Below are 20,955 nucleotides of genomic sequence, written 5' to 3' on the forward strand. Positions count from 1 at the left end.
ATCTGTTTGCTCTAGTGTTGGGTAGGTTATTTTTGTGTTTTATTATTTCAATCTGTAAGAAAATAGAAACAGTCACAGGTCAGACAAGGGCATTAGGCCCATACAGCCTCTTTGGTACTTTGTAGATTATTGACAAGCCAGGGTATTGGCTTCAACAACATGGCTGGGCAGCTTGTTCCCCACCTCCACCACCCTCTGTGTAAAGAAGAGCCTCCTGTTCTTGGTTTTAAATGCTGAAAACCCCAGGAGGGTTGTGGGCTCAAATCCCAGGTGAGACTCTGCTGTTGTTCCCTTGAGCGAGACATGTCACTCGAATGAAAGTACCCAGCTCTGCAAAATTGGGCAAACGTAATTTGCTTTAGACAAAAGTATCGACCCAATAGATAAGGAGTAATTAACTGAATACAGGTCCTTGAATATGGAGATTAAGTCAATCTGGGTGGCAGGGGATGGCGCAGTGGCCAGGATTGCTCCCTCAGAGCGCTGGGGCCCTGGGTTCAACTCCAGGCCTGGGGTGCTGTCTGTGTGGAGTTTGCATGTTCTGCCAGTGGGTTTCCTGTGAGGTTTCCACATGCTGGTTCAGAGTTCAAAGACATGCTGGTAGGTTGATTGGCCTCTGGGAAAACTGGCCCTGGGGTGGGAGTGTGTCTGTGTCCTGGGTGGGTGACACTGCAATGCCTGCATCTCATACCACAACCAGCCCAGAGCACACTTCTCCGCACACAGACTGCACAGCAGGACGACAGAGCACCAGGGCCAAGGAAGACAGTGCGAGCACGGGCGCAGTTCCCGCAGGGCATCGAGGGAGACGGGATCGGAGCTCTGTGGCAGCGGGATCGTGGTCGACGCTCAGTCCCAGCTCTCCTGCAGGTCCGCGGGATCGTGCCATTGGTCCGCACCTTCGATGACGCGGCGAATCAGAGAGGCTGACGCCATCAGCAGGTGACCCAGAGCTTGGAGGAGAGTGGAGGAAAGACGGAGGACTTCCCTAAGAGAGAGAGGGGTTCATACAGACACACTGACTGACTGGACACTCCAGTACATTAACACTGCACTGAGAGAGAGGGGTTCATACAGACACACTGACTGACTGGACACTCCAGTACATTAACACTGCACTGAGAGAGAGGGGTTCATACAGACACACTGACTGGACACTCCAGTACATTAACACTGCACTGAGAGAGAGGGGTTCATACAGACACACTGACTGACTGGACACTCCAGTACATTAACACTGCACTGAGAGAGAGGGGTTCATACAGACACACTGACTGACTGGACACTCCAGTACATTAACACTGCACTGAGAGAGGGGTTAATACAGACACACTGACTGGACACTCCAGTACATTAACACTGCACTGAGAGAGGGGTTAATACAGACACACTGACTGGACACTCCAGTACATTAACACTGCACTGAGAGAGAGGGGTTCATACAGACACACTGACTGACTGGACACTCCAGTACATTAACACTGCACTGAGAGAGAGGGGTTCATACAGACACACTGACTGACTGGACACTCCAGTACATTAACACTGCACTGAGAGAGAGGGGTTCATACAGACACACTGACTGACTGGACACTCCAGTACATTAACACTGCACTGAGAGAGAGGGGTTCATACAGACACACTTACTGACTGGACACTCCAGTACATTAACACTGCACTGAGAGAGAGGGGTTCATACAGACACACTGACTGACTGGACACTCTAGTACATTAACACTGCACTGAGAGAGAGGGGTTCATACAGACACACTGACTGACTGGACACTCCAGTACATTAACACTGCACTGAGAGAGAGGGGCTCATACAGACACACTGAGTGGACAGACCTCAGGACTTTCTTGGGTCCGAGGCACTTGAAGTCCGCACTGACGGAGTACAGCCCCTGGAAAGTGGCCTTCACGCTCAGACTGCCGAACATGTCGCGAGGTGAGAGGCGATACAGGTCAAAGGTCACTCTGGCAATATCTTTAGTATTCCGAGGCTTGCCGTTCGCAGATGAAAAGGAGAGGGCACCCTTCTGGGAGAGAAAGAGAGAGAAGTTCACCTACAATCTATTAACCCATCCTCTAACAGCTTTATCTGTACAGGCCTGAGGGAGCTGGAGTCTATCAACACTGTGAGTGACAGGGTACAGAGACAGGGTACAGCCTGGACACACACACACACACACACCAGACACAGAGACAGGGTACAGGCTGGACACACACACACCAGACACAGAGACATGGTACAGCCCGGACACAGGCACACAATGAGCAGACACAAACACCAGCACACAGCAGACACACACATACACTCACACTCACACCAGTTTCCTCAGATACCAAGGAGTGTCCCGTCTTGTCTCTGTAGGAGTTTGTGGGAGCAAACTGGAGCGCACAGGAAGACCCCGCGCGGACTCGGGGAGAACGTGCAGACTCCCCACAGACAGCCCCCCCTGGAGCTGACGCGAGGGTCCGTGCTGCGAGGCGGCGGGTCAGACCAGGGCTGGAGCGGACGGACTCCAGGGCACAGCGGCCCGTCCCCCACCCACCTTGCTGGGCGTCCAGCGCTGGCCGGGCTCCAGTGCCACGAGCGCCACGCCGTCCTGCAGGGAGGCCAGGAAGTCGTCCGACTCGACTTCCGTCCCGTCCTCCTCACACACCAGGGAGAGGAGAGAGGACAGGAAGAGGACTTCGGAAGCCTGAGAGAGAGGAGAGAGAGTCCTGAACACTGACTGACCAGCATCACTGGTGACCAGCACACTGACCCTAACCCTCCTCACACACCAGGGAGAGGAGAGAGGACAGGAGGAGGACTTCGCCAGCCTGAGAGAGAGGAGAGAGAGTCCTGACCACTGACTGACCAGCATCACTGGTGACCAGCACACTGACCCTAACCCTCCTCACACACCAGGGAGAGGAGAGAGGACAGGAGGAGGACTTCTGCAGCCTGAGAGAGTCCTGACCACTGACTGACCAGCACACTGGTGACTAATCAACACACTGAGTGACTGACACACTGGTGACTAATCAACACACTGAGTGACTGACACACTGGTGACTAATCCACACACTGAGTGACTGACACACTGGTGACTAATCCACACACTGACTGACTGACCAGCACACTGGTGACTGATCCACTCACTGACTGACCAGCACACTGGTGACTGATCCACACACTGACTGACTGACCAGCACACTGGTGACTGATCCACTCACTGACTGACCAGCACACTGGTGACTAATCCACACACTGACTGACCAATCCACACACTGGCTGACCAGCACACTGGTGACTAATCCACTCACTGACTGACTGATACACTGGTGACTAATCCACTCACTGACTGACTGATACACTGGTGACTAATCTACACACTGACTGACCAATACACTGGTGACTAATCCACTCACTGACTGACTGATACACTGGTGACTAATCCACACACTCTCACAGTGACTGACACACACACTCTCACAGTGACAGACACACACTCTCAGAGTAATTGACTGACACACACACTCACAGTGACTGACTCACACTCTCAGAGTAACTGATTGACACACACACTCACAGTGACTGACTCACACTCTCAGAGTGACTGACTGACACACACAGTGACAGACACACACACTCTCACAGTGACTGACACACACACTCTCACAGTGACAGACACACACTCTCAGAGTAACTGACTGACACACACACAGTGACTGACTCACACTCTCAGAGTGACTGACACACACACTCTCACAGTGACTGACACACACTCTCAGAGTAACTGACTGACACACACACTCACAGTGACTGATTCACACTCTCAGAGTAACTGACTGACACACACACTCACAGTGACTGACTCACACTCTCACAGTGACTGACACACACACTCTCACAGTGACTGACACACACACTCTCACAGTGACAGACACACACACTCTCACAGTGACAGACACACACTCTCAGAGTAACTGACTGACACACACACTCACAGTGACTGACTCACACTCTCAGAGTGACTGACTCTCACTCTCAGAGTGACTGACTGACACACACTCACAGTGACAGACACACACACTCTCACAGTGACTGACACACACACTCTCACAGTGACTGACACACACACTCTCAGAGTAACTGACTGACACACACACTCACAGTGACAGACACACACACTCACAGTGACAGACACACACACTCACAGTGACTGAAAGACACTCTGAACAGACACTGAACCCTTTGCTCTCTCACCCTCTCTTTCAGTTCTCCCAGAGTTCCTGCTGTCACGCCCTTCCTGACGGTGCGGTCGTGGGTGCACACCCGAAATGGGCGCTGGGGGGGCGACCACACTCTCCGAGAGACCGACCTGTGACAGAGGGGAGAGAGGGGTTGTGTCTGTGAGTGACATGTTTGTCAGGTGCAGCAAGCAGCAGGTCAGGCCACTTACCTGTTCAGTCTCTTCACTGACTGACACACCTGAACACACAGCTACAACACTCTCCCGATCACACACACAGCTACAACACTCACCAATCACACACACAGCTACAACACTCACCAATCACACACAGAACACACAGCTACAACACTCTCCCGATCACACACACAGCTACAACACTCTCCCGATCACACACACAGCTACAACACTCACCAATCACACACACAGCTACAACACTCACCAATCACACACACAGCTACAACACTCACCAATCACACACACAGCTACAACACTCACCCGATCACACACACAGCTACAACACTCACCAATCACACACACAGCTACAACACTCACCCGATCACACACACAGCTACAACACTCACCAATCACACACACAGCTACAACACTCACCCGATCACACACACAGCTACAACACTCACCCGATCACACACACAGCTACAACACTCTCCCGATCACACACACAGCTACAACACTCACCCGATCACACACACAGCTACAACACTCACCCGATCACACACACAGCTACAACACTCACCAATCACACACACAGCTACAACACTCACCCGATCACACACACAGCTACAACACTCACCCGATCACACACACAGCTACAACACTTACCAATCACACACACAGCTACAACACTCACCCGATCACACACACAGCTACAACACTCACCCGATCACACACACAGCTACAACACTCTCCTGATCACACACAGCTACAACACTCACCGATCACACACACAGCTACAACACTCACCAATCACACACACAGCTACAACACTCACCAATCACACACACAGCTCCAACACTCACCCGATCACACACACAGCTCCAACACTCACCCGATCACACACAGAACACACAGCTACAACACTCACCGATCACACACAGAACACACAGCTCCAACACTCACCGATCACACACAGAACACACAGCTCCAACACTCACCCGATCACACACACAGCTCCAACACTCACCCGATCACACACACAGCTCCAACACTCACCCGATCACACACAGCTACAACACTCACCCGATCACACACAGCTACAACACTCACCCGATCACACACAGCTACAACACTCACCAATCACACACACAGCTACAACACTCACCCGATCACACACACAGCTCCAACACTCACCCGATCACACACAGCTACAACACTCACCCGATCACACACAGCTACAACACTCACCCGATCACACACAGAACACACAGCTACAACACTCACCCGATCACACACAGAACACACAGCTACAACACTCACCGATCACACACAGCTACAACACTCACCGATCACACAAAGAACACACAGCTACAACACTCACCCGATCACACACAGAACACACAGCTACAACACTCACCGATCACACACAGCTACAACACTCACCGATCACACACACAGCTACAACACTCACCAATCACACACACAGCTACAACACTCACCAATCACACACACACCTACAACACTCACCCGATCACACACACAGCTACAACACTCTCCCGATCACACACACAGCTACAACACTCACCAATCACACACACAGCTACAACACTCACCAATCACACACACAGCTACAACACTCACCCGATCACACACACAGCTACAACACTCACCAATCACACACACAGCTACAACACTCACCCGAACACACACAGCTACAACACTCACCAATCACACACACAGCTACAACACTCACCCGATCACACACACAGCTACAACACTCACCGATCACACACAGAACACACAGCTACAACACTCACCCGATCACACACAGAACACACAGCTCCAACACTCACCCGATCACACACACAGCTACAACACTCACCCGATCACACACACAGCTACAACACTCACCGATCACACACAGAACACACACAGCTACAACACTCACCCGATCGCACACAGCTATATGACTAACCTGATCAAGGATGAAGTGGCTGACAGAGTCTCCATTGCACTCTCCTGGTCTTTCTTCAGAATTCCCGTCCTGTCTGTCCTTCCTGTGTGTGAGAGGCTGTATCTGTCTGTGTCCTTCTACTGGGAGATACTGGTGATACTGGTGTGTGCAGTACTGGTGCTGGGAGGTGTGCAGCCAAGGTTTGTGTGAGTCAGTTTACAACAACAGGGACTTTAGACTTTTCCTATGTGATGACATTGCATAATCAGATAGAGCAGACCAAAGTCCTCACCATTAAAGTCTATTTTAACCCCTCTTTCTCAGTACACTGTTAATATACTGGAGTGTCCAGTCAGTCAGTGTGTCTGTATGAACCCCTCTCTCTCAGTGCAGTGTTAATGTACTGGAGTGTCCAGTCAGTCAGTGTGTCTGTATGAACCCCTCTCTCTCAGTGCAGTGTTAATGTACTGGAGTGTCCAGTCAGTCAGTGTGTCTGTATGAACCCCTCTCTCTCAGTGCAGTGTTAATGTACTGGAGTGTCCAGTCAGTCAGTGTGTCTGTATGAACCCCTCTCTCTCAGTGCAGTGTTAATGTACTGGAGTGTCCAGTCAGTCAGTGTTTCTGTATGAACCCCTCTCTCTCAGTGCAGTGTTAATGTACTGGAGTGTCCAGTCAGTCAGTGTGTCTGTATGAACCCCTCTCTCTCAGTGCAGTGTTAATGTACTGGAGTGTCCAGTCAGTGTGTCTGTATGAACCCCTCTCTCTCAGTGCAGTGTTAATGTTCTGGAGTGTCCAGTCAGTCAGTGTGTCTGTATGAACCCCTCTCTCTCAGTGCAGTGTTAATGTACTGGAGTGTCCAGTCAGTCAGTGTGTCTGTATGAACCCCTCTCTCTCAGTGCAGTGTTAATGTACTGGAGTGTCCAGTCAGTCAGTGTGTCTGTATGAACCCCTCTCTCTAAGTGCAGTGTTAATGTACTGGAGTGTCCAGTCAGTGTGTCTGTATGAACCCCTCTCTCTCAGTGCAGTGTTAATGTACTGGAGTGTCCAGTCAGTCAGTGTGTCTGTATGAACCCCTCTCTCTCAGTGCAGTGTTAATGTACTGGAGTGTCCAGTCAGTCAGTGTGTCTGTATGAACCCCTCTCTCTCAGTGCAGTGTTAATGTACTGGAGTGTCCAGTCAGTGTGTCTGTATGAACCCCTCTCTCTCAGTGCAGTGTTAATGTACTGGAGTGTCCAGTCAGTCAGTGTGTCTGTATGAACCCCTCTCTCTCAGTGCAGTGTTAATGTACTGGAGTGTCCAGTCAGTCAGTGTGTCTGTATGAACCCCTCTCTCTCAGTGCAGTGTTAGTGTACTGGAGTGTCCAGTCAGTGTGTCTGTATGAACCCCTCTCTCTCAGTGCAGTGTTAATGTACTGGAGTGTCCAGTCAGTGTGTCTGTATGAACCCCTCTCTCTCAGTGCAGTGTTAATGTACTGGAGTGTCCAGTCAGTCAGTGTGTCTGTATTAACCCCTCTCTCTCAGTGCAGTGTTAATGTACTGGAGTGTCCAGTCAGTCAGTGTGTCTGTATGAACCCCTCTCTCTCAGTGCAGTGTTAATGTACTGGAGTGTCCAGTCAGTCAGTGTGTCTGTATGAACCCCTCTCTCTAAGTGCAGTGTTAATGTACTGGAGTGTCCAGTCAGTCAGTGTTTCTGTATGAACCCCTCTCTCTCAGTGCAGTGTTAATGTACTGGAGTGTCCAGTCAGTCAGTGTGTCTGTATGAACCCCTCTCTCTCAGTGCAGTGTTAATGTACTGGAGTGTCCAGTCAGTGTGTCTGTATTAACTCCTTTTCTCTGTTGCCCTTTTAGGCAATTTGTCAGTATTAACCAAAATCTCGCTTAGTGGAGTATTCATTTACTTCTGTGTAATCTAAAGCGTTTTGAAATGAGTGCTTCTAAGGCGCTATAAAGTACGTTTCAGACTTTCCCTGTTGAAGATTACTCGCATGTGTGCGATTGAAAAAAAAACTACATTTCCCTTCATGCACCGCTCGTCCCTGCGTCCTCAGGAAGTCGAGTGGCGTCTGTCGTTTTTCCGCTCTTGTCAGTTGGCGCGAGTTCCGCGTTTGCCGGTGCTGGTCAGCGGTCCGTCACGCCGGCTGGCTTTGTCGTGCGCGCTGTCCGTGAAGTCCGCGGACGCGCATCGTGGGCGATGACCATGGCGAGACCGGGGGCTGACCGGCCGGGCGGAGGTGAGCTCCGTGTCCGACCGCCGTTGTGTGCGGAGGAGAGGCGACTTGACACCCGGTGTGGGCAGCTGCGGACTGCAGACTCATAGGGGCGATTGGATCAGTGTTGATTGATGATTGATTGATTGATTGATTGGATAGATCAGTGGGCGCCTTTCCGAGCCGCAGGTCCTAGATCGGCGGTCAGTGGTCAGCAGGCGAGTCACGCGTGGTCCGCGCCGATCTGATAATGAGTCTGATCCACGCCTGGACTCTTGATTCTTGTCCACTCGTGTCGGGAAGGTTGTGTGTCCGGCGTGCGTGGACAAATCTCGCCTTCTGTGTCTGTCCTGTCTGTGTGTGTATGTCAGTCCGTTTTCAGTGTGACACAGTCCTGAGTGGACACTGTGTGGACGAGTTCGGGGTACGTGTGGGTTCTGTGATAGGGTCTTGAGTGGACACTGTGTGGACGAGTTCAGGCTCCGTGTGGGCTAGGTGACGGTCAGTGTGGAGGCTGTGACGGTCCTGAGTGGATGTTAAGTGGACTAGCTGACGGTCAGTGTGGAGGCTGTGACGGTCCTGAGTGGATGTTGTGTGGGCTATCTGACGGTCAGTGTGGACTCTGTGACGGTCCTGAGTGGACGCCGTGTGGGCTATCTGACGGTCAGTGTGGACTCTGTGACGGTCCTGAGTGGACGCCGTGTGGGCTATCTGACGGTCAGTGTGGACTCTGTGACGGTCCTGAGTGGACGCTGTGTGGGCTATCTGACGGTCAGTGTGGACTCTGTGACGGTCCTGAGTGGACGCTGTGTGGGCTATCTGACGGTCAGTGTGGAGGCTGTGAAGGTCCTGAGTGGACGCTGTGTGGGCTATCTGACGGTCAGTGTGGAGGCTGTGAAGGTCCTGAGTGGATGTTGTGTGGACTAGCTGACGGTCCTGAGTGGACGCCGTGTGGGCTATCTGACGGTCAGTGTGGACTCTGTGACGGTCCTGAGTGGATGTTGTGTGGGCTATCTGACGGTCAGTGTGGACTCTGTGACGGTCCTGAGTGGATGTTGTGTGGGCTATCTGACGGTCAGTCTGGAGGCTGTGAAGGTCCTGAGTGGATGTTGTGTGGGCTATCTGATGGTCAGTGTGGAGGCTGTGAAGGTCCTGAGTGGATGTTGTGTGGACTAGCTGACGGTCCTGAGTGGACGCCGTGTGGGCTATCTGACGGTCAGTGTGGACTCTGTGACGGTCCTGAGTGGACGCCGTGTGGGCTATCTGACGGTCAGTGTGGAGGCTGTGACGGTCCTGAGTGGACGCTGTGTGGGCTATCTGACGGTCAGTGTGGACTCTCCCCAGGTCCCTCTCCCCCTGTGGACGCTCTGTGGCTGCTGGCTCCGCCCCTCAGGCTGGTCTGTGCGACGGTGTGGGACGTGGTCCGTCGCCGGGACCTGGTGCATTATGGGAAGGTGCTGGAGTTCCTGGAGACAGTGAGGAACGCAGTGCCTGAGATACTGACCTACAGACACATGGCCAAGCTGACCCTGGGGCTGAGAGCCAAGGTACTGACTGGACACTACTGTCCATTAACACTGCACTGAGAGAGAGGGGTTCATACAGACACACTGACTGGACACTCCAGTACATTAACACTGCACTGAGAGAGAGGGGTTCATACAGACACACTGACTGGACACTCCAGTACATTAACACTGCACTGAGAGAGAGGGGTTCATACAGACACACTGACTGACTGGACACTCCAGTACATTAACACTGCACTGAGAGAGAGGGGTTCATACAGACACACTGACTGACTGGACACTCCAGTACATTAACACTGCACTGAGAGAGAGGGGTTCATACAGACACACTGACTGACTGGACACTCCAGTACATTAACACTGCACTGAGAGAGAGGGGTTCATACAGACACACTGACTGACTGGACACTCCAGTACATTAACACTGCACTGAGAGAGAGGGGTTCATACAGACACACTGACTGACTGGACACTCCAGTACATTAACACTGCACTGAGAGAGAGGGGTTCATACAGACACACTGACTGACTGGACACTATTTTTTGGGTCAAAAAGTAACTTAACAGTGGGAAAAATGATTTTTTATCTTATTTTTAGATGATACTGGGGATGTTGGTCAAGCAGTTTTCTCCAGATGTCATTTCAGCTGAACTCGAAAAAGTTGTTCCTCCAAACATTCTACGACCTTCTAGAGCAGTGAGTATGATTTTTTTAATTACCCATCTGATTGTATTAATCACTTATCAAGATCACAGTACAGTCAGTCCAGTCCAGCCTGGAGAGTCTCACACTGCTCTGTCAGTGTCAGTGGAGTGTGATTATAATCTCAGTGAATCACTAATCAAGATCACAGTCCAGTCAGTCCAGTCCAGCCTGGAGTGTCTCACACTGCTCTGTCAGTGTCAGTGGAGTCTGATTATAATCTCAGTTAATCACTAATCAAGATCACAGTCCAGTCAGTCCAGTCCAGCCTGGAGTGTCACACTGCTCTGTCAAGTGTCAGTAGGAGTTTTATTTTTTTTTCTTTTCAGATGAAAACGAAGGATGACAGGAAAGTTCGGGAATCAGCTGAAAATTTCCAGAAACTGATACGTTACCTGCTTAAAGATCCAGAGTTACTGAACGTTTTCATGAAGGTGAGGAGGAGGTCATTTGTGAAATTGATGTTTGTGTTTAATTTGTTGTTCTGAAAACCAGGCTTCTTTCTTCTGAGCTGTCCTTCTCTCTCCTCTCTCTTGTCCCTCTCTCTCCCTCTCTTTCCCTCTCTCTCCCTCTGTATCTCTGTGCTGGATTCTGCCAGAACCCAGTCTGTCTCTCCTGTGCGTGTGATTGTGCTCAGTGGTCAGTTTCTGGGCTTTTGTGTGCAGCAGTGTGGTCTGCTCCAGGTTTAACAGTGCGTCTCTGTGACCAGGAGAGTCCCAGTGTGTGGTGTGGTCTGCTCCAGGTTTTACAGTGCGTCTCTGTGACCAGGAGAGTCCCAGTGTGGGGCAGTGTGGTCCGCTCCAGGTTTTACAGTGCGTCTCTGTGACCAGGAGAGTCCCAGTGTGGGGCAGTGTGGTCCGCTCCAGGTTTTACAGTGCGTCTCTGTGACCAGGAGAGTCCCAGTGTGGGGCAGTGTGGTCCGCTCCAGGTTTTACAGTGCGTCTCTGTGACCAGGAGAGTCCCAGTGTGGGGCAGTGTGTTCCGCTCCAGGTTTTACAGTGCGTCTCTGTGACCAGGAGAGTCCCAGTGTGGGGCAGTGTGGGCCGCTCTAGGTTTTACAGTGCGTCTCTGTGACCAGGAGAGTCCCAGTGTGTGGTGTGGTCTGCTCCAGGTTTTACAGTGCGTCTCTGTGACCAGGAGAGTCCCAGTGTGGGGCAGTGTGGTCCGCTCCAGGTTTTACAGTGCGTCTCTGTGACCAGGAGAGTCCCAGTGTGGGGCAGTGTGGTCTGCTCCAGGTTTTACAGTGCGTCTCTGTGACCAGGAGAGTCCCAGTGTGGGGCAGTGTGGTCCGCTCCAGGTTGTACAGTGTGCTGTGTGTCTCTGTGACCAGGAGAGTCCCAGTGTGGGGCAGTGTGGGCCGCTCTAGGTTTTACAGTGCGTCTCTGTGACCAGGAGAGTCCCAGTGTGGGGCAGTGTGGTCCGCTCCAGGTTGTACAGTGTGCTGTGTGTCTCTGTGACCAGGAGAGTCTCCCAGTGCAGTATGGAGACCAGTTTGACTTGGCGCTGGAGAAACTGGTGTGGGAGTTCGTCATCCGACTGGACGAGCTGCTACCCATCCCTGACCTGAGCCAGGTACTGAGAGAGATACCGGGGTACACAGAGAGAGAAACTGGGGTGCAGAGAGAGAGGAGGGGTACAGAGATACAGGGGTGCAGAGAGAGAGGAGGGGTACAGAGATGCAGGGGTACACACAGAGAGAGGAGGGGTACTGGGAGAGATACAGGGGTACACACAGAGAGAGAGGAGGGGTACAGAGATATAGGGGTACACAGAGAGAGAGAGGAGGGGTACAGAAAGAGATATAGGGGTACACATAGAGAGAGGAGGGGTACAGAGAGAGATACAGGGGTACACACAGAGAGAGGAGGGGTACAGAGAGAGATAAAGGGGTACACACAGAGAGAGAGGAGGGGTACAGAGAGAGATACAGGGGTACACACAGAGAGAGGAGGGGTACAGTGGAACAGAGACACAGAGAGGGGTCAGTCTGAATTAAGGGCCTGTCTCAAGCATCAGGCACACTCTTATATTCCTGTATTCCTTCTTCCAGGCTGTCAGATTGTATTAACACCCTGTCTCTCCAGACAGTCAAGTTGCTCAGTGCTGCCGCCTCTGGATTGGAGGACCCACTGCACCTGCCAGAGCCAGAACTCCTGCAGAACCTCCTTCAGCACCACAGACCACCGAAACACCTGGATCAGGGTACTGTCTCTCTCTCAGTGCAGTGTTAATGTACTGGAGTGTCCAGTCAGTCAGTGTGTCTGTATGAACCCCTCTCTCTCAGTGCAGTGTTAATGTACTGGAGTGTCCAGTCAGTCAGTGTGTCTGTATGAACCCCTCTCTCTCAGTGCAGTGTTAATGTACTGGAGTGTCCAGTCAGTGTGTCTGTATGAACCCCTCTCTCTCAGTGCAGTGTTAATGTACTGGAGTGTCCAGTCAGTCAGTGTGTCTGTATGAACCCCTCTCTCTCAGTGCAGTGTTAATGTACTGGAGTGTCCAGTCAGTGTGTCTGTATGAACCCCTCTCTCTCAGTGCAGTGTTAATGTACTGGAGTGTCCAGTCAGTGTGTCTGTATGAACCCCTCTCTCTCAGTGCAGTGTTAATGTACTGGAGTGTCCAGTCAGTCAGTGTGTCTGTATTAACCCCTCTCTCTCTCTGTCTCCAGGTGTCTCTGTGCTCTCAGTGTCCTGTGGCGACTGCATCCTCTCCTCTCTGTCATCTGCTGTCCAGCTGCAGGACACAGTCAACCTAGCAGTACGTGACCCAGCCTTGAGGATGACCCTCAGCCCCTCCTCTGACTGGACAGGAGTGAGGCAGAGAGGAGCCAGGAGAGAGAGACTCAGGAGGGGGATGTCCAGGGTGACAGGGGGGCCGACAGACGGAGGGAGAGAGGAGGAGGAGGAGGGAGGAGGAAGAGGGACGATGAAGGGTCAGTCTATCCCAGCAGGAGCGAGGAGCATGGAGGAAGAGGAGGGAGGAGGGAGAGGGACGATGAAGGGTCAGTCTATCCCAGCAGGAGCGAGGAGAGAGGAGGAAGAGGAGGGAGGAGGGAGAGGGACGATGAAGGGTCAGTCTATCCCAGCAGGAGAGAGGAGAGAGGAGGAAGAGGAGGGAGGAGGGAGAGGGATGATGAAGGGTCAGTCTATCCCAGCAGGAGCGAGGAGAGAGGAGGAAGAGGAGGGAGGAAGGAGAGGGACAATGAAGGGTCAGTCTATCCCAGCAGGAGCGAGGAGCGAGGAGGAAGAGGATGGAGGAGGGAGAGGGAAGATTAAGGGCGGGTCTGGCCTAGCAGGAGCGAGGACCGAGGAGGAAGAGAAGGGAAGAGGGAGAGGGATGATGAAGGGTCAGTCTATCCCAGCAGGAGCGAGAAGAGAGGAGGAAGAGGAGGGAGGAGGGAGAGGGACGATGAAGGGTGGTTCTATCCCAGCAGGAGCGAGGAGAGAGGAGGAAGAGGAGGGAGGAGGGAGAGCGATGATGAAGGGTCAGTCTATCCCAGAAGGAGCGAGGAGAGAGGAGGAAGAGGAGGGAGGAGGTAGAGGGATGATGAAGGGTCAGTCTATCCCAGCAGGAGCGAAGAGAGAGGAGGAAGAGGAGGGAGGAGGTAGAGGGACGATGAAGGGTCAGTCTTTCCCAGCAGGAGCGAGGAGAGAGGAGGAAGAGGAGGGAGGAGGTAGAGGGACGATGAAGGGTCAGTCTGTCCCAGCAGGAGCGAGGAGAGAGGAGGAAGAGGAGGGAGGAGGGAGAGGGACGATGAAGGGCGGGTCTATCCCAGCAGGAGCGAGGAGAGAGGAGGGAGGAGGGAGAGGGACGATGAAGGGTCAGTCTATCCCAGCAGGAGCGAGGAGAGAGGAGGAAGAGGAGGGAGGAGGGAGAGGGACGATGAAGGGTGGGTCTATCCCAGCAGGAGCGAGGAGAGAGGAGGGAGAGGAGGGAGGAGGGAGAGGGACGATGAAGGGCGGGTCTATCCCAGCAGGAGCGAGGAGAGAGGAGGGAGGAGGGAGAGGGACGATGAAGGGCGGGTCTATCCCAGCAGGAGAGAGGAGAGAGGAGGAAGAGGAGCAGGAGGAGGGGCAGCAGGGGCCAGTGTCAGGAGGCGGCCGATCTCTGCCCTGCTGCGTCTTCTACCGGAGTCGCCGGGGGGGGGCGGACTCCAGCTCCAGAAGAGGGGTCCCCCAGAGGGAGGGGGTGAGGGCGGGCGAGGAGCCCCTGGACTCCACGCCCCGGCCGCCGGTCACTTCCTGTCCGCGGAGGAGGGAGCTGAGAGTCCTGATTCGCCGGCTGAGCTTCCCTGACCCGCCCCTCTGCCTGGTACCCGCGACATCACTTCCTCTTCCTGTTCCCCCGGCTGGGCCGACGGACAGCCCCATCTGCGGCGCCGTGACCCGGAAGCGGAAGCTGAGCTCTGAGCGCATGACCCCTGACAACCGCTGGCCAGAGGCGCTATCGTCATCGGGAGAGAAAGAGTGAGACACACGCAGAGTCACACACACTCCTGAGACACACGCAGAGTCACACACACTCCTGAGACACACACAGGGTCACACACACTCCTGAGACACACACGCAGGGTCACACACAGAGTCACACACACTCCTGAGACACATCCACAGGGTCACACACCCTCCTGAGACACACACGCAGAGTCACACACACTCCTGAGACACACACAGGGTCACACACCCTCCTGAGACACACACGCAGGGTCACACACCCTCCTGAGACACACACGCAGAGTCACACACCCTCCTGAGACACACGCAGAGTCACACACACTGCTGAGACACACGCGCCGGGTCACACACACTCCTGAGACACACGCGCCGGGTCACACACACTCCTGAGACACACGCGCAGAGTCGCACGCACTCCTGAGACAAACGCAGAGTCGCACACACTCCTGAGACACACGCGCCGGGTCTCACACACTCCTGAGACACACGCGCCGGGTCTCACACACTCCTGAGACACACGCGCCGGGTCACACACACTCCTGAGACACACAGACAGAGTCACACACACTCCTGAGACACACACGCAGGGTCACACACACTCCTGAGACACACGCACAGGGTCACACACACTCCTGAGACACACACAGCCAGGGAAACTAGGTATCTTGCTGAAACATCACCTCAAAGTGTAAGTAGTGTACACAATACTGGAGACACAAACACTCTTTCATTATTTTTAATGATTGTGACTTCGACCCCACACATTCTTTTTAATATTCCAGGAACCGTGCTGGTCTCTCCAGAACCGGAACCGCTTCTCCTGTTATTTCCCCTGTGAAACGTCATGCAGGTGAAGAAAGGTTCTTACTTACTCAGTGCAGTGTTAATGTACTGGAGTGTCCAGTCAGTCAGTGTGTCTGTATGAACCCCTCTCTCTCAGTGCAGTGTTAATGTACTGGAGTGTCCAGTCAGTGTGTCTGTATGAACCCCTCTCTCTCAGTGCAGTGTTAATGTACTGGAGTGTCCAGTCAGTGTGTCTGTATGAACCCCTCTCTCTCAGTGCAGTGTTAATGTACTGGAGTGTCCAGTCAGTCAAGTGTATCTGTATGAACCCCTCTCTCTCAGTGCAGTGTTAATGGACTGGAGTGTCCAGTCAGTCAGTGTGTCTGTATGAACCCCTCTCTCTCAGTGCAGTGTTAATGTACTGGAGTGTCCAGTCAGTCAGTGTGTCTGTATGAACCCCTCTCTCTCAGTGCAGTGTTAATGGACTGGAGTGTCCAGTCAGTCAGTGTGTCTGTATGAACCCCTCTCTCTCAGTGCAGTGTTAATGTACTGGAGTGTCCAGTCAGTCAGTGTGTCTGTATGAACCCCTCTCTCTCAGTGCAGTGTTAATGTACTGGAGTGTCCAGTCAGTGTGTCTGTATGAACCCCTCTCTCTCAGTGCAGTGTTAATGGACTGGAGTGTCCAGTCAGTCAGTGTGTCTGTATGAACCCCTCTCTCTGTGCAGTGTTAATGTACTGGAGTGTCCAGTCAGTCAGTGTGTCTGTATGAACCCCTCTCTCTCAGTGCAGTGTTAATGTACTGGAGTGTCCAGTCAGTGTGTCTGTATGAACCCCTCTCTCTCAGTGCAGTGTTAATGGACTGGAGTGTCCAGTCAGTGTGTCTGTATGAACCCCTCTCTCTCAGTGCAGTGTTAATGGACTGGAGTGTCCAGTCAGTGTGTCTGTATTAACCCCTCTCTCTCAGTGCAGTGTTAATGGACTGGAGTGTCCAGTCAGTGTGTCTGTATGAACCCCTCTCTCTCAGTGCAGTGTTAATGTACTGGAGTGTCCAGTCAGTCAGTGTGTCTGTATGAACCCCTCTCTCTCAGTGCAGTGTTAATGTACTGGAGTGTCCAGTCAGTCAGTGTGTCTGTATGAACCCCTCTCTCTCAGTGCAGTGTTAATGTACTGGAGTGTCCAGTCAGTGTGTCTGTATGAACCCCTCTCTCTCAGTGCAGTGTTAATGTACTGGAGTGTCCAGTCAGTGTGTCTGTATGAACCTCTCTCTCTCAGTGCAGTGTTAATGTACTGGAGTGTCCAGTCAGTGTGTCTGTATGAACCCCTCTCTCTCAGTGCAGTGTTAATGTACTGGAGTGTTCAGTCAGTGTGTCTGTATGAATCCCTCTCTATCAGTGCAGTGTTAATGTACTGGAGTGTCCAGTCAGTGTGTCTGTATGAACCCCTCTCTCTCAGTGCAGTGTTAATGTACTGGAGTGTCCAGTCAGTCAGTGTGTCTGTATGAACCCCTCTCTCTCAGTGCAGTGTTAATGTACTGGAGTGTCCAGTCAGTCAGTGTGTCTGTATGAACCCCTCTCTCTCAGTGCAGTGTTAATGTACTGGAGTGTCCAGTCAGTGTGTCTGTATGAACCCCTCTCTCTCAGTGCAGTGTTAATGTACTGGAGTGTCCAGTCAGTCAGTGTGTCTGTATGAACCCCTCTCTCTCAGTGCAGTGTTAATGTACTGGAGTGTCCGGTCAGTCAGTGTGTCTGTATGAACCCCTCTCTCTCAGTGCAGTGTTAATGTACTGGAGTGTCCAGTCAGTGTGTCTGTATGAACCCCTCTCTCTCAGTGCAGTGTTAATGTACTGGAGTGTCCAGTCAGTGTGTCTGTATGAACCTCTCTCTCTCAGTGCAGTGTTAATGTACTGGAGTGTCCAGTCAGTGTGTCTGTATGAACCCCTCTCTCTCAGTGCAGTGTTAATGTACTGGAGTGTCCAGTCAGTGTGTCTGTATGAATCCCTCTCTATCAGTGCAGTGTTAATGTACTGGAGTGTCCAGTCAGTGTGTCTGTATGAACCCCTCTCTCTCAGTGCAGTGTTAATGTACTGGAGTGTCCAGTCAGTCAGTGTGTCTGTATGAACCCCTCTCTCTCAGTGCAGTGTTAATGTACTGGAGTGTCCAGTCAGTCAGTGTGTCTGTATGAACCCCTCTCTCTCAGTGCAGTGTTAATGTACTGGAGTGTCCAGTCAGTCAGTGTGTCTGTATGAACCCCTCTCTCTCAGTGCAGTGTTAATGTACTGGAGTGTCCGGTCAGTCAGTGTGTCTGTATGAACCCCTCTCTCTCAGTGCAGTGTTAATGTACTGGAGTGTCCAGTCAGTGTGTCTGTATGAATCCCTCTCTATCAGTGCAGTGTTAATGTACTGGAGTGTCCAGTCAGTGTGTCTGTATGAACCCCTCTCTCTCAGTGCAGTGTTAATGTACTGGAGTGTCCAGTCAGTCAGTGTGTCTGTATGAACCCCTCTCTCTCAGTGCAGTGTTAATGTACTGGAGTGTCCAGTCAGTCAGTGTGTCTGTATGAACCCCTCTCTCTCAGTGCAGTGTTAATGTACTGGAGTGTCCAGTCAGTCAGTGTGTCTGTATGAACCCCTCTCTCTCAGTGCAGTGTTAATGTACTGGAGTGTCCGGTCAGTCAGTGTGTCTGTATGAACCCCTCTCTCTCAGTGCAGTGTTAATGTACTGGAGTGTCCAGTCAGTGTGTCTGTATGAACCCCTCTCTCTCAGTGCAGTGTTAATGGACTGGAGTGTCCAGTCAGTATGTCTGTATTAACCCCTCTCTATCCTTGCAGACGGATCTTTGCTTTCTCCAGAAGCAAATGATGAGATTATTCTGGATTCTGAAGATGAAGACACACGAAATTTTAAAGGACGAGTAAGTGTCTGACTGGACTGACTGGACTGTGATCTTGATTAGTTATTAACTGAGATTATAATCAGACTCCACTGACACTGACAGAGCAGTGTGAGACTCTCCAGGCTGGACAGGACTGACTGGACTGTGATCTTGATTAGTGATTAACTGAGATTATAATCAGACTCCACTGACACTGACAGAGCAGTGTGAGACTCTCCAGGCTGGACTGGACTGACTGGACTGTGATCTTGATTAGTGATTGACTGAGATTATAATCAGACTCTACTGACACTGACAGAGCAGTGTGAGACTCTCCAGGCTGGACTGGACTGACTGGACTGTGATCTTGATTAGTGATTCACTGAGATTATAATCAGACGTTTGTCTCTCTGCGTCTCCTTCAGTTGTTCTTGAAGAAGTACTACAGGACCAAGTACAACACCTTCATCCCGACCCTCAGGGAGTTCCTGCGGCCCAGTCGGAACAGAACCAGGAAGCGCTGAGTTACAGTCACAGCTTTTCATGTCTTCCAGGCAGTGAGAGTCAGTGGTACATGTGTTATAAGTGTATTTATACCTAATAGTTTATTTTTAAGTTATGTTCATATATTAAGGCTCACTGTAGATCAGACTTCACACACAGCATGTGTCTTGTGTGTCAGTGTGTCGGGACAGTGCAGCTGTGTCACTGCAGTGTGTCAGTGTGTTGGGACAGTGCAGCTGTGTCACTGCAGTGTGTCAGTGTGTCGGGACAGTGCAGCTGTATCACTGCAGTGTGTCAGTGTGTCGGGACAGTGCAGCTGTATCACTGCAGTGTGTCAGTGTGTCGGGACAGTGCAGCTGTATCACTGCAGTGTGTCAGTGTGTCGGGACAGTGCAGCTGTATCACTCTGCAGTGCGTCAGTGTGTCGGGACAGTGCAGCTGTATCACTGCAGTGCGTCAGTGTGTTGGGACAGTGCAGCTGTATCACTCTGCAGTGCGTCAGTGTGTCGGGACAGTGCAGCTGTGTCACTGCAGTGTGTCAGTGTGTCGGGACAGTGCAGCTGTATCACTGCAGTGTGTCAGTGTGTCGGGACAGTGCAGCTGTGTCACTGCAGTGTGTCAGTGTGTCGGGACAGTGCAGCTGTGTCACTGCAGTGTGTCAGTGTGTCGGGACAGTGCAGCTGTATCACTGCAGTGTGTCAGTGTGTCGGGACAGTGCAGCTGTATCACTCTGCAGTGTGTCAGTGTGTCGGGACAGTGCAGCTGTATCACTGCAGTGTGTCAGTGTGTCGGGACAGTGCAGCTGTATCACTGCAGTGTGTCAGTGTTTCGGGACAGTGCAGCTGTATCACTCTGCAGTGTGTCAGTATGTCGGGACAGTGCAGCTGTGTCACTGCAGTGTCAGTGTGTCAGTGTGTAATGTTATCTGGATTTTGTAATACCTTGTAAAATGGGTGAACCAAAACTACCTTTTATAATCTGACTACCTGTACAGAGATTTTTACAATAAAGATGATTATATGTGTACAGTGACTTTATTAACCTCCCTCTGTGTATTAACCCTACAGGTTCAGTGACTATATTAACCTCCCTTTCTCTGTGTATTAACCCTCCAGTCTCAGTGACTATATTAACCTCCCTCTCAGTGTATTAACCCTCCAGTCTGACTGTATTAACCCTTTAGTCTCTGACTTTATTTACCTCCCTCTCTGTGTATAAACCCTCCAAGGAGGCTGTCAATTCCTGAAGTATTTTTATGTCCAGCCTGTGGTCACTGAGCCTGTCCTCTCTGGACAGTCAGGTCTGCCTGTGTCCAGTTTATGTGTCCAGGCTGTGATCACTGAGCCTGTCCTCTCAGGACAGCCAGGTCTGTCTGTGTCCAGGCTGTGGTAAGTGAGCCTGTCCTCTCTGGACAGTCAGGTCTGTCTGTGTCCAGGCTGTGGTAAGTGAGCCTGTCCTCTCTGGACAGTCAGGTCTGTCTGTGTCCAGGCTGTGGTCACTGAGCCTGTCCTCTCTGGACAGCCAGGTCTGTCTGT

The 20,955-nt window shown here is 52.0% G+C and overlaps 2 protein-coding genes across 9 annotated transcripts; one reads left to right on the forward strand and one right to left on the reverse strand.

The window, feature by feature from the left end:
- Positions 1–17: 17 nt before the first annotated feature.
- cideb (cell death inducing DFFA like effector b) lies at positions 18–6,605 on the reverse strand. 2 transcript variants are annotated; one of them, XM_088634302.1, is made up of 5 exons: positions 6,397–6,605; positions 4,259–4,373; positions 2,556–2,705; positions 1,849–2,036; positions 18–988 (listed from the first exon to the last, which is right to left on the reverse strand). In XM_088634302.1, exons 1-5 carry the CDS (start codon positions 6,429–6,431, stop codon positions 850–852), a joined length of 627 nt encoding a protein of 208 aa, XP_088490428.1. In that variant the 5' UTR covers positions 6,432–6,605; the 3' UTR covers positions 18–849. The 2 variants fall into 2 exon arrangements, with proteins under 2 accessions (XP_088490428.1, XP_088490427.1); XM_088634301.1 differs by having other exon boundaries at positions 1,849–2,039; positions 6,397–6,604.
- Positions 4,275–20,446, forward strand: tinf2 (TERF1 (TRF1)-interacting nuclear factor 2). Of its 7 annotated transcripts, none has more exons than XR_015939381.1 (11): positions 9,049–9,724; positions 9,758–10,128; positions 10,709–10,807; positions 11,143–11,247; positions 12,275–12,385; positions 12,898–13,015; positions 13,479–15,276; positions 16,047–16,114; positions 18,873–18,955; positions 19,342–19,618; positions 19,657–20,446. XR_015939381.1 is itself a non-coding variant. In XM_088634289.1 (11 exons), the coding sequence occupies exons 1-11, from the start codon at positions 9,115–9,117 to the stop codon at positions 19,438–19,440; spliced, it is 3,387 nt and encodes a 1,128-aa protein (XP_088490415.1). In that variant the 5' UTR covers positions 9,049–9,114; the 3' UTR covers positions 19,441–20,446. The 7 variants fall into 7 exon arrangements, 6 of the variants coding, with proteins under 6 accessions (XP_088490418.1, XP_088490417.1, XP_088490415.1 ...); XM_088634289.1 differs by having other exon boundaries at positions 9,758–9,850; positions 9,926–10,128; positions 19,342–20,446; XM_088634288.1 differs by having other exon boundaries at positions 9,049–9,475; positions 9,509–9,724; positions 19,342–20,446.
- Positions 20,447–20,955: the final 509 nt, after the last annotated feature.

Source organism: Lepisosteus platostomus, chromosome 6, assembly GCF_059453375.1.
Source record: "Lepisosteus platostomus isolate fLepPlt1 chromosome 6, fLepPlt1.hap1, whole genome shotgun sequence".
Taxonomy (NCBI): Eukaryota; Metazoa; Chordata; class Actinopteri; order Semionotiformes; family Lepisosteidae; genus Lepisosteus; species Lepisosteus platostomus.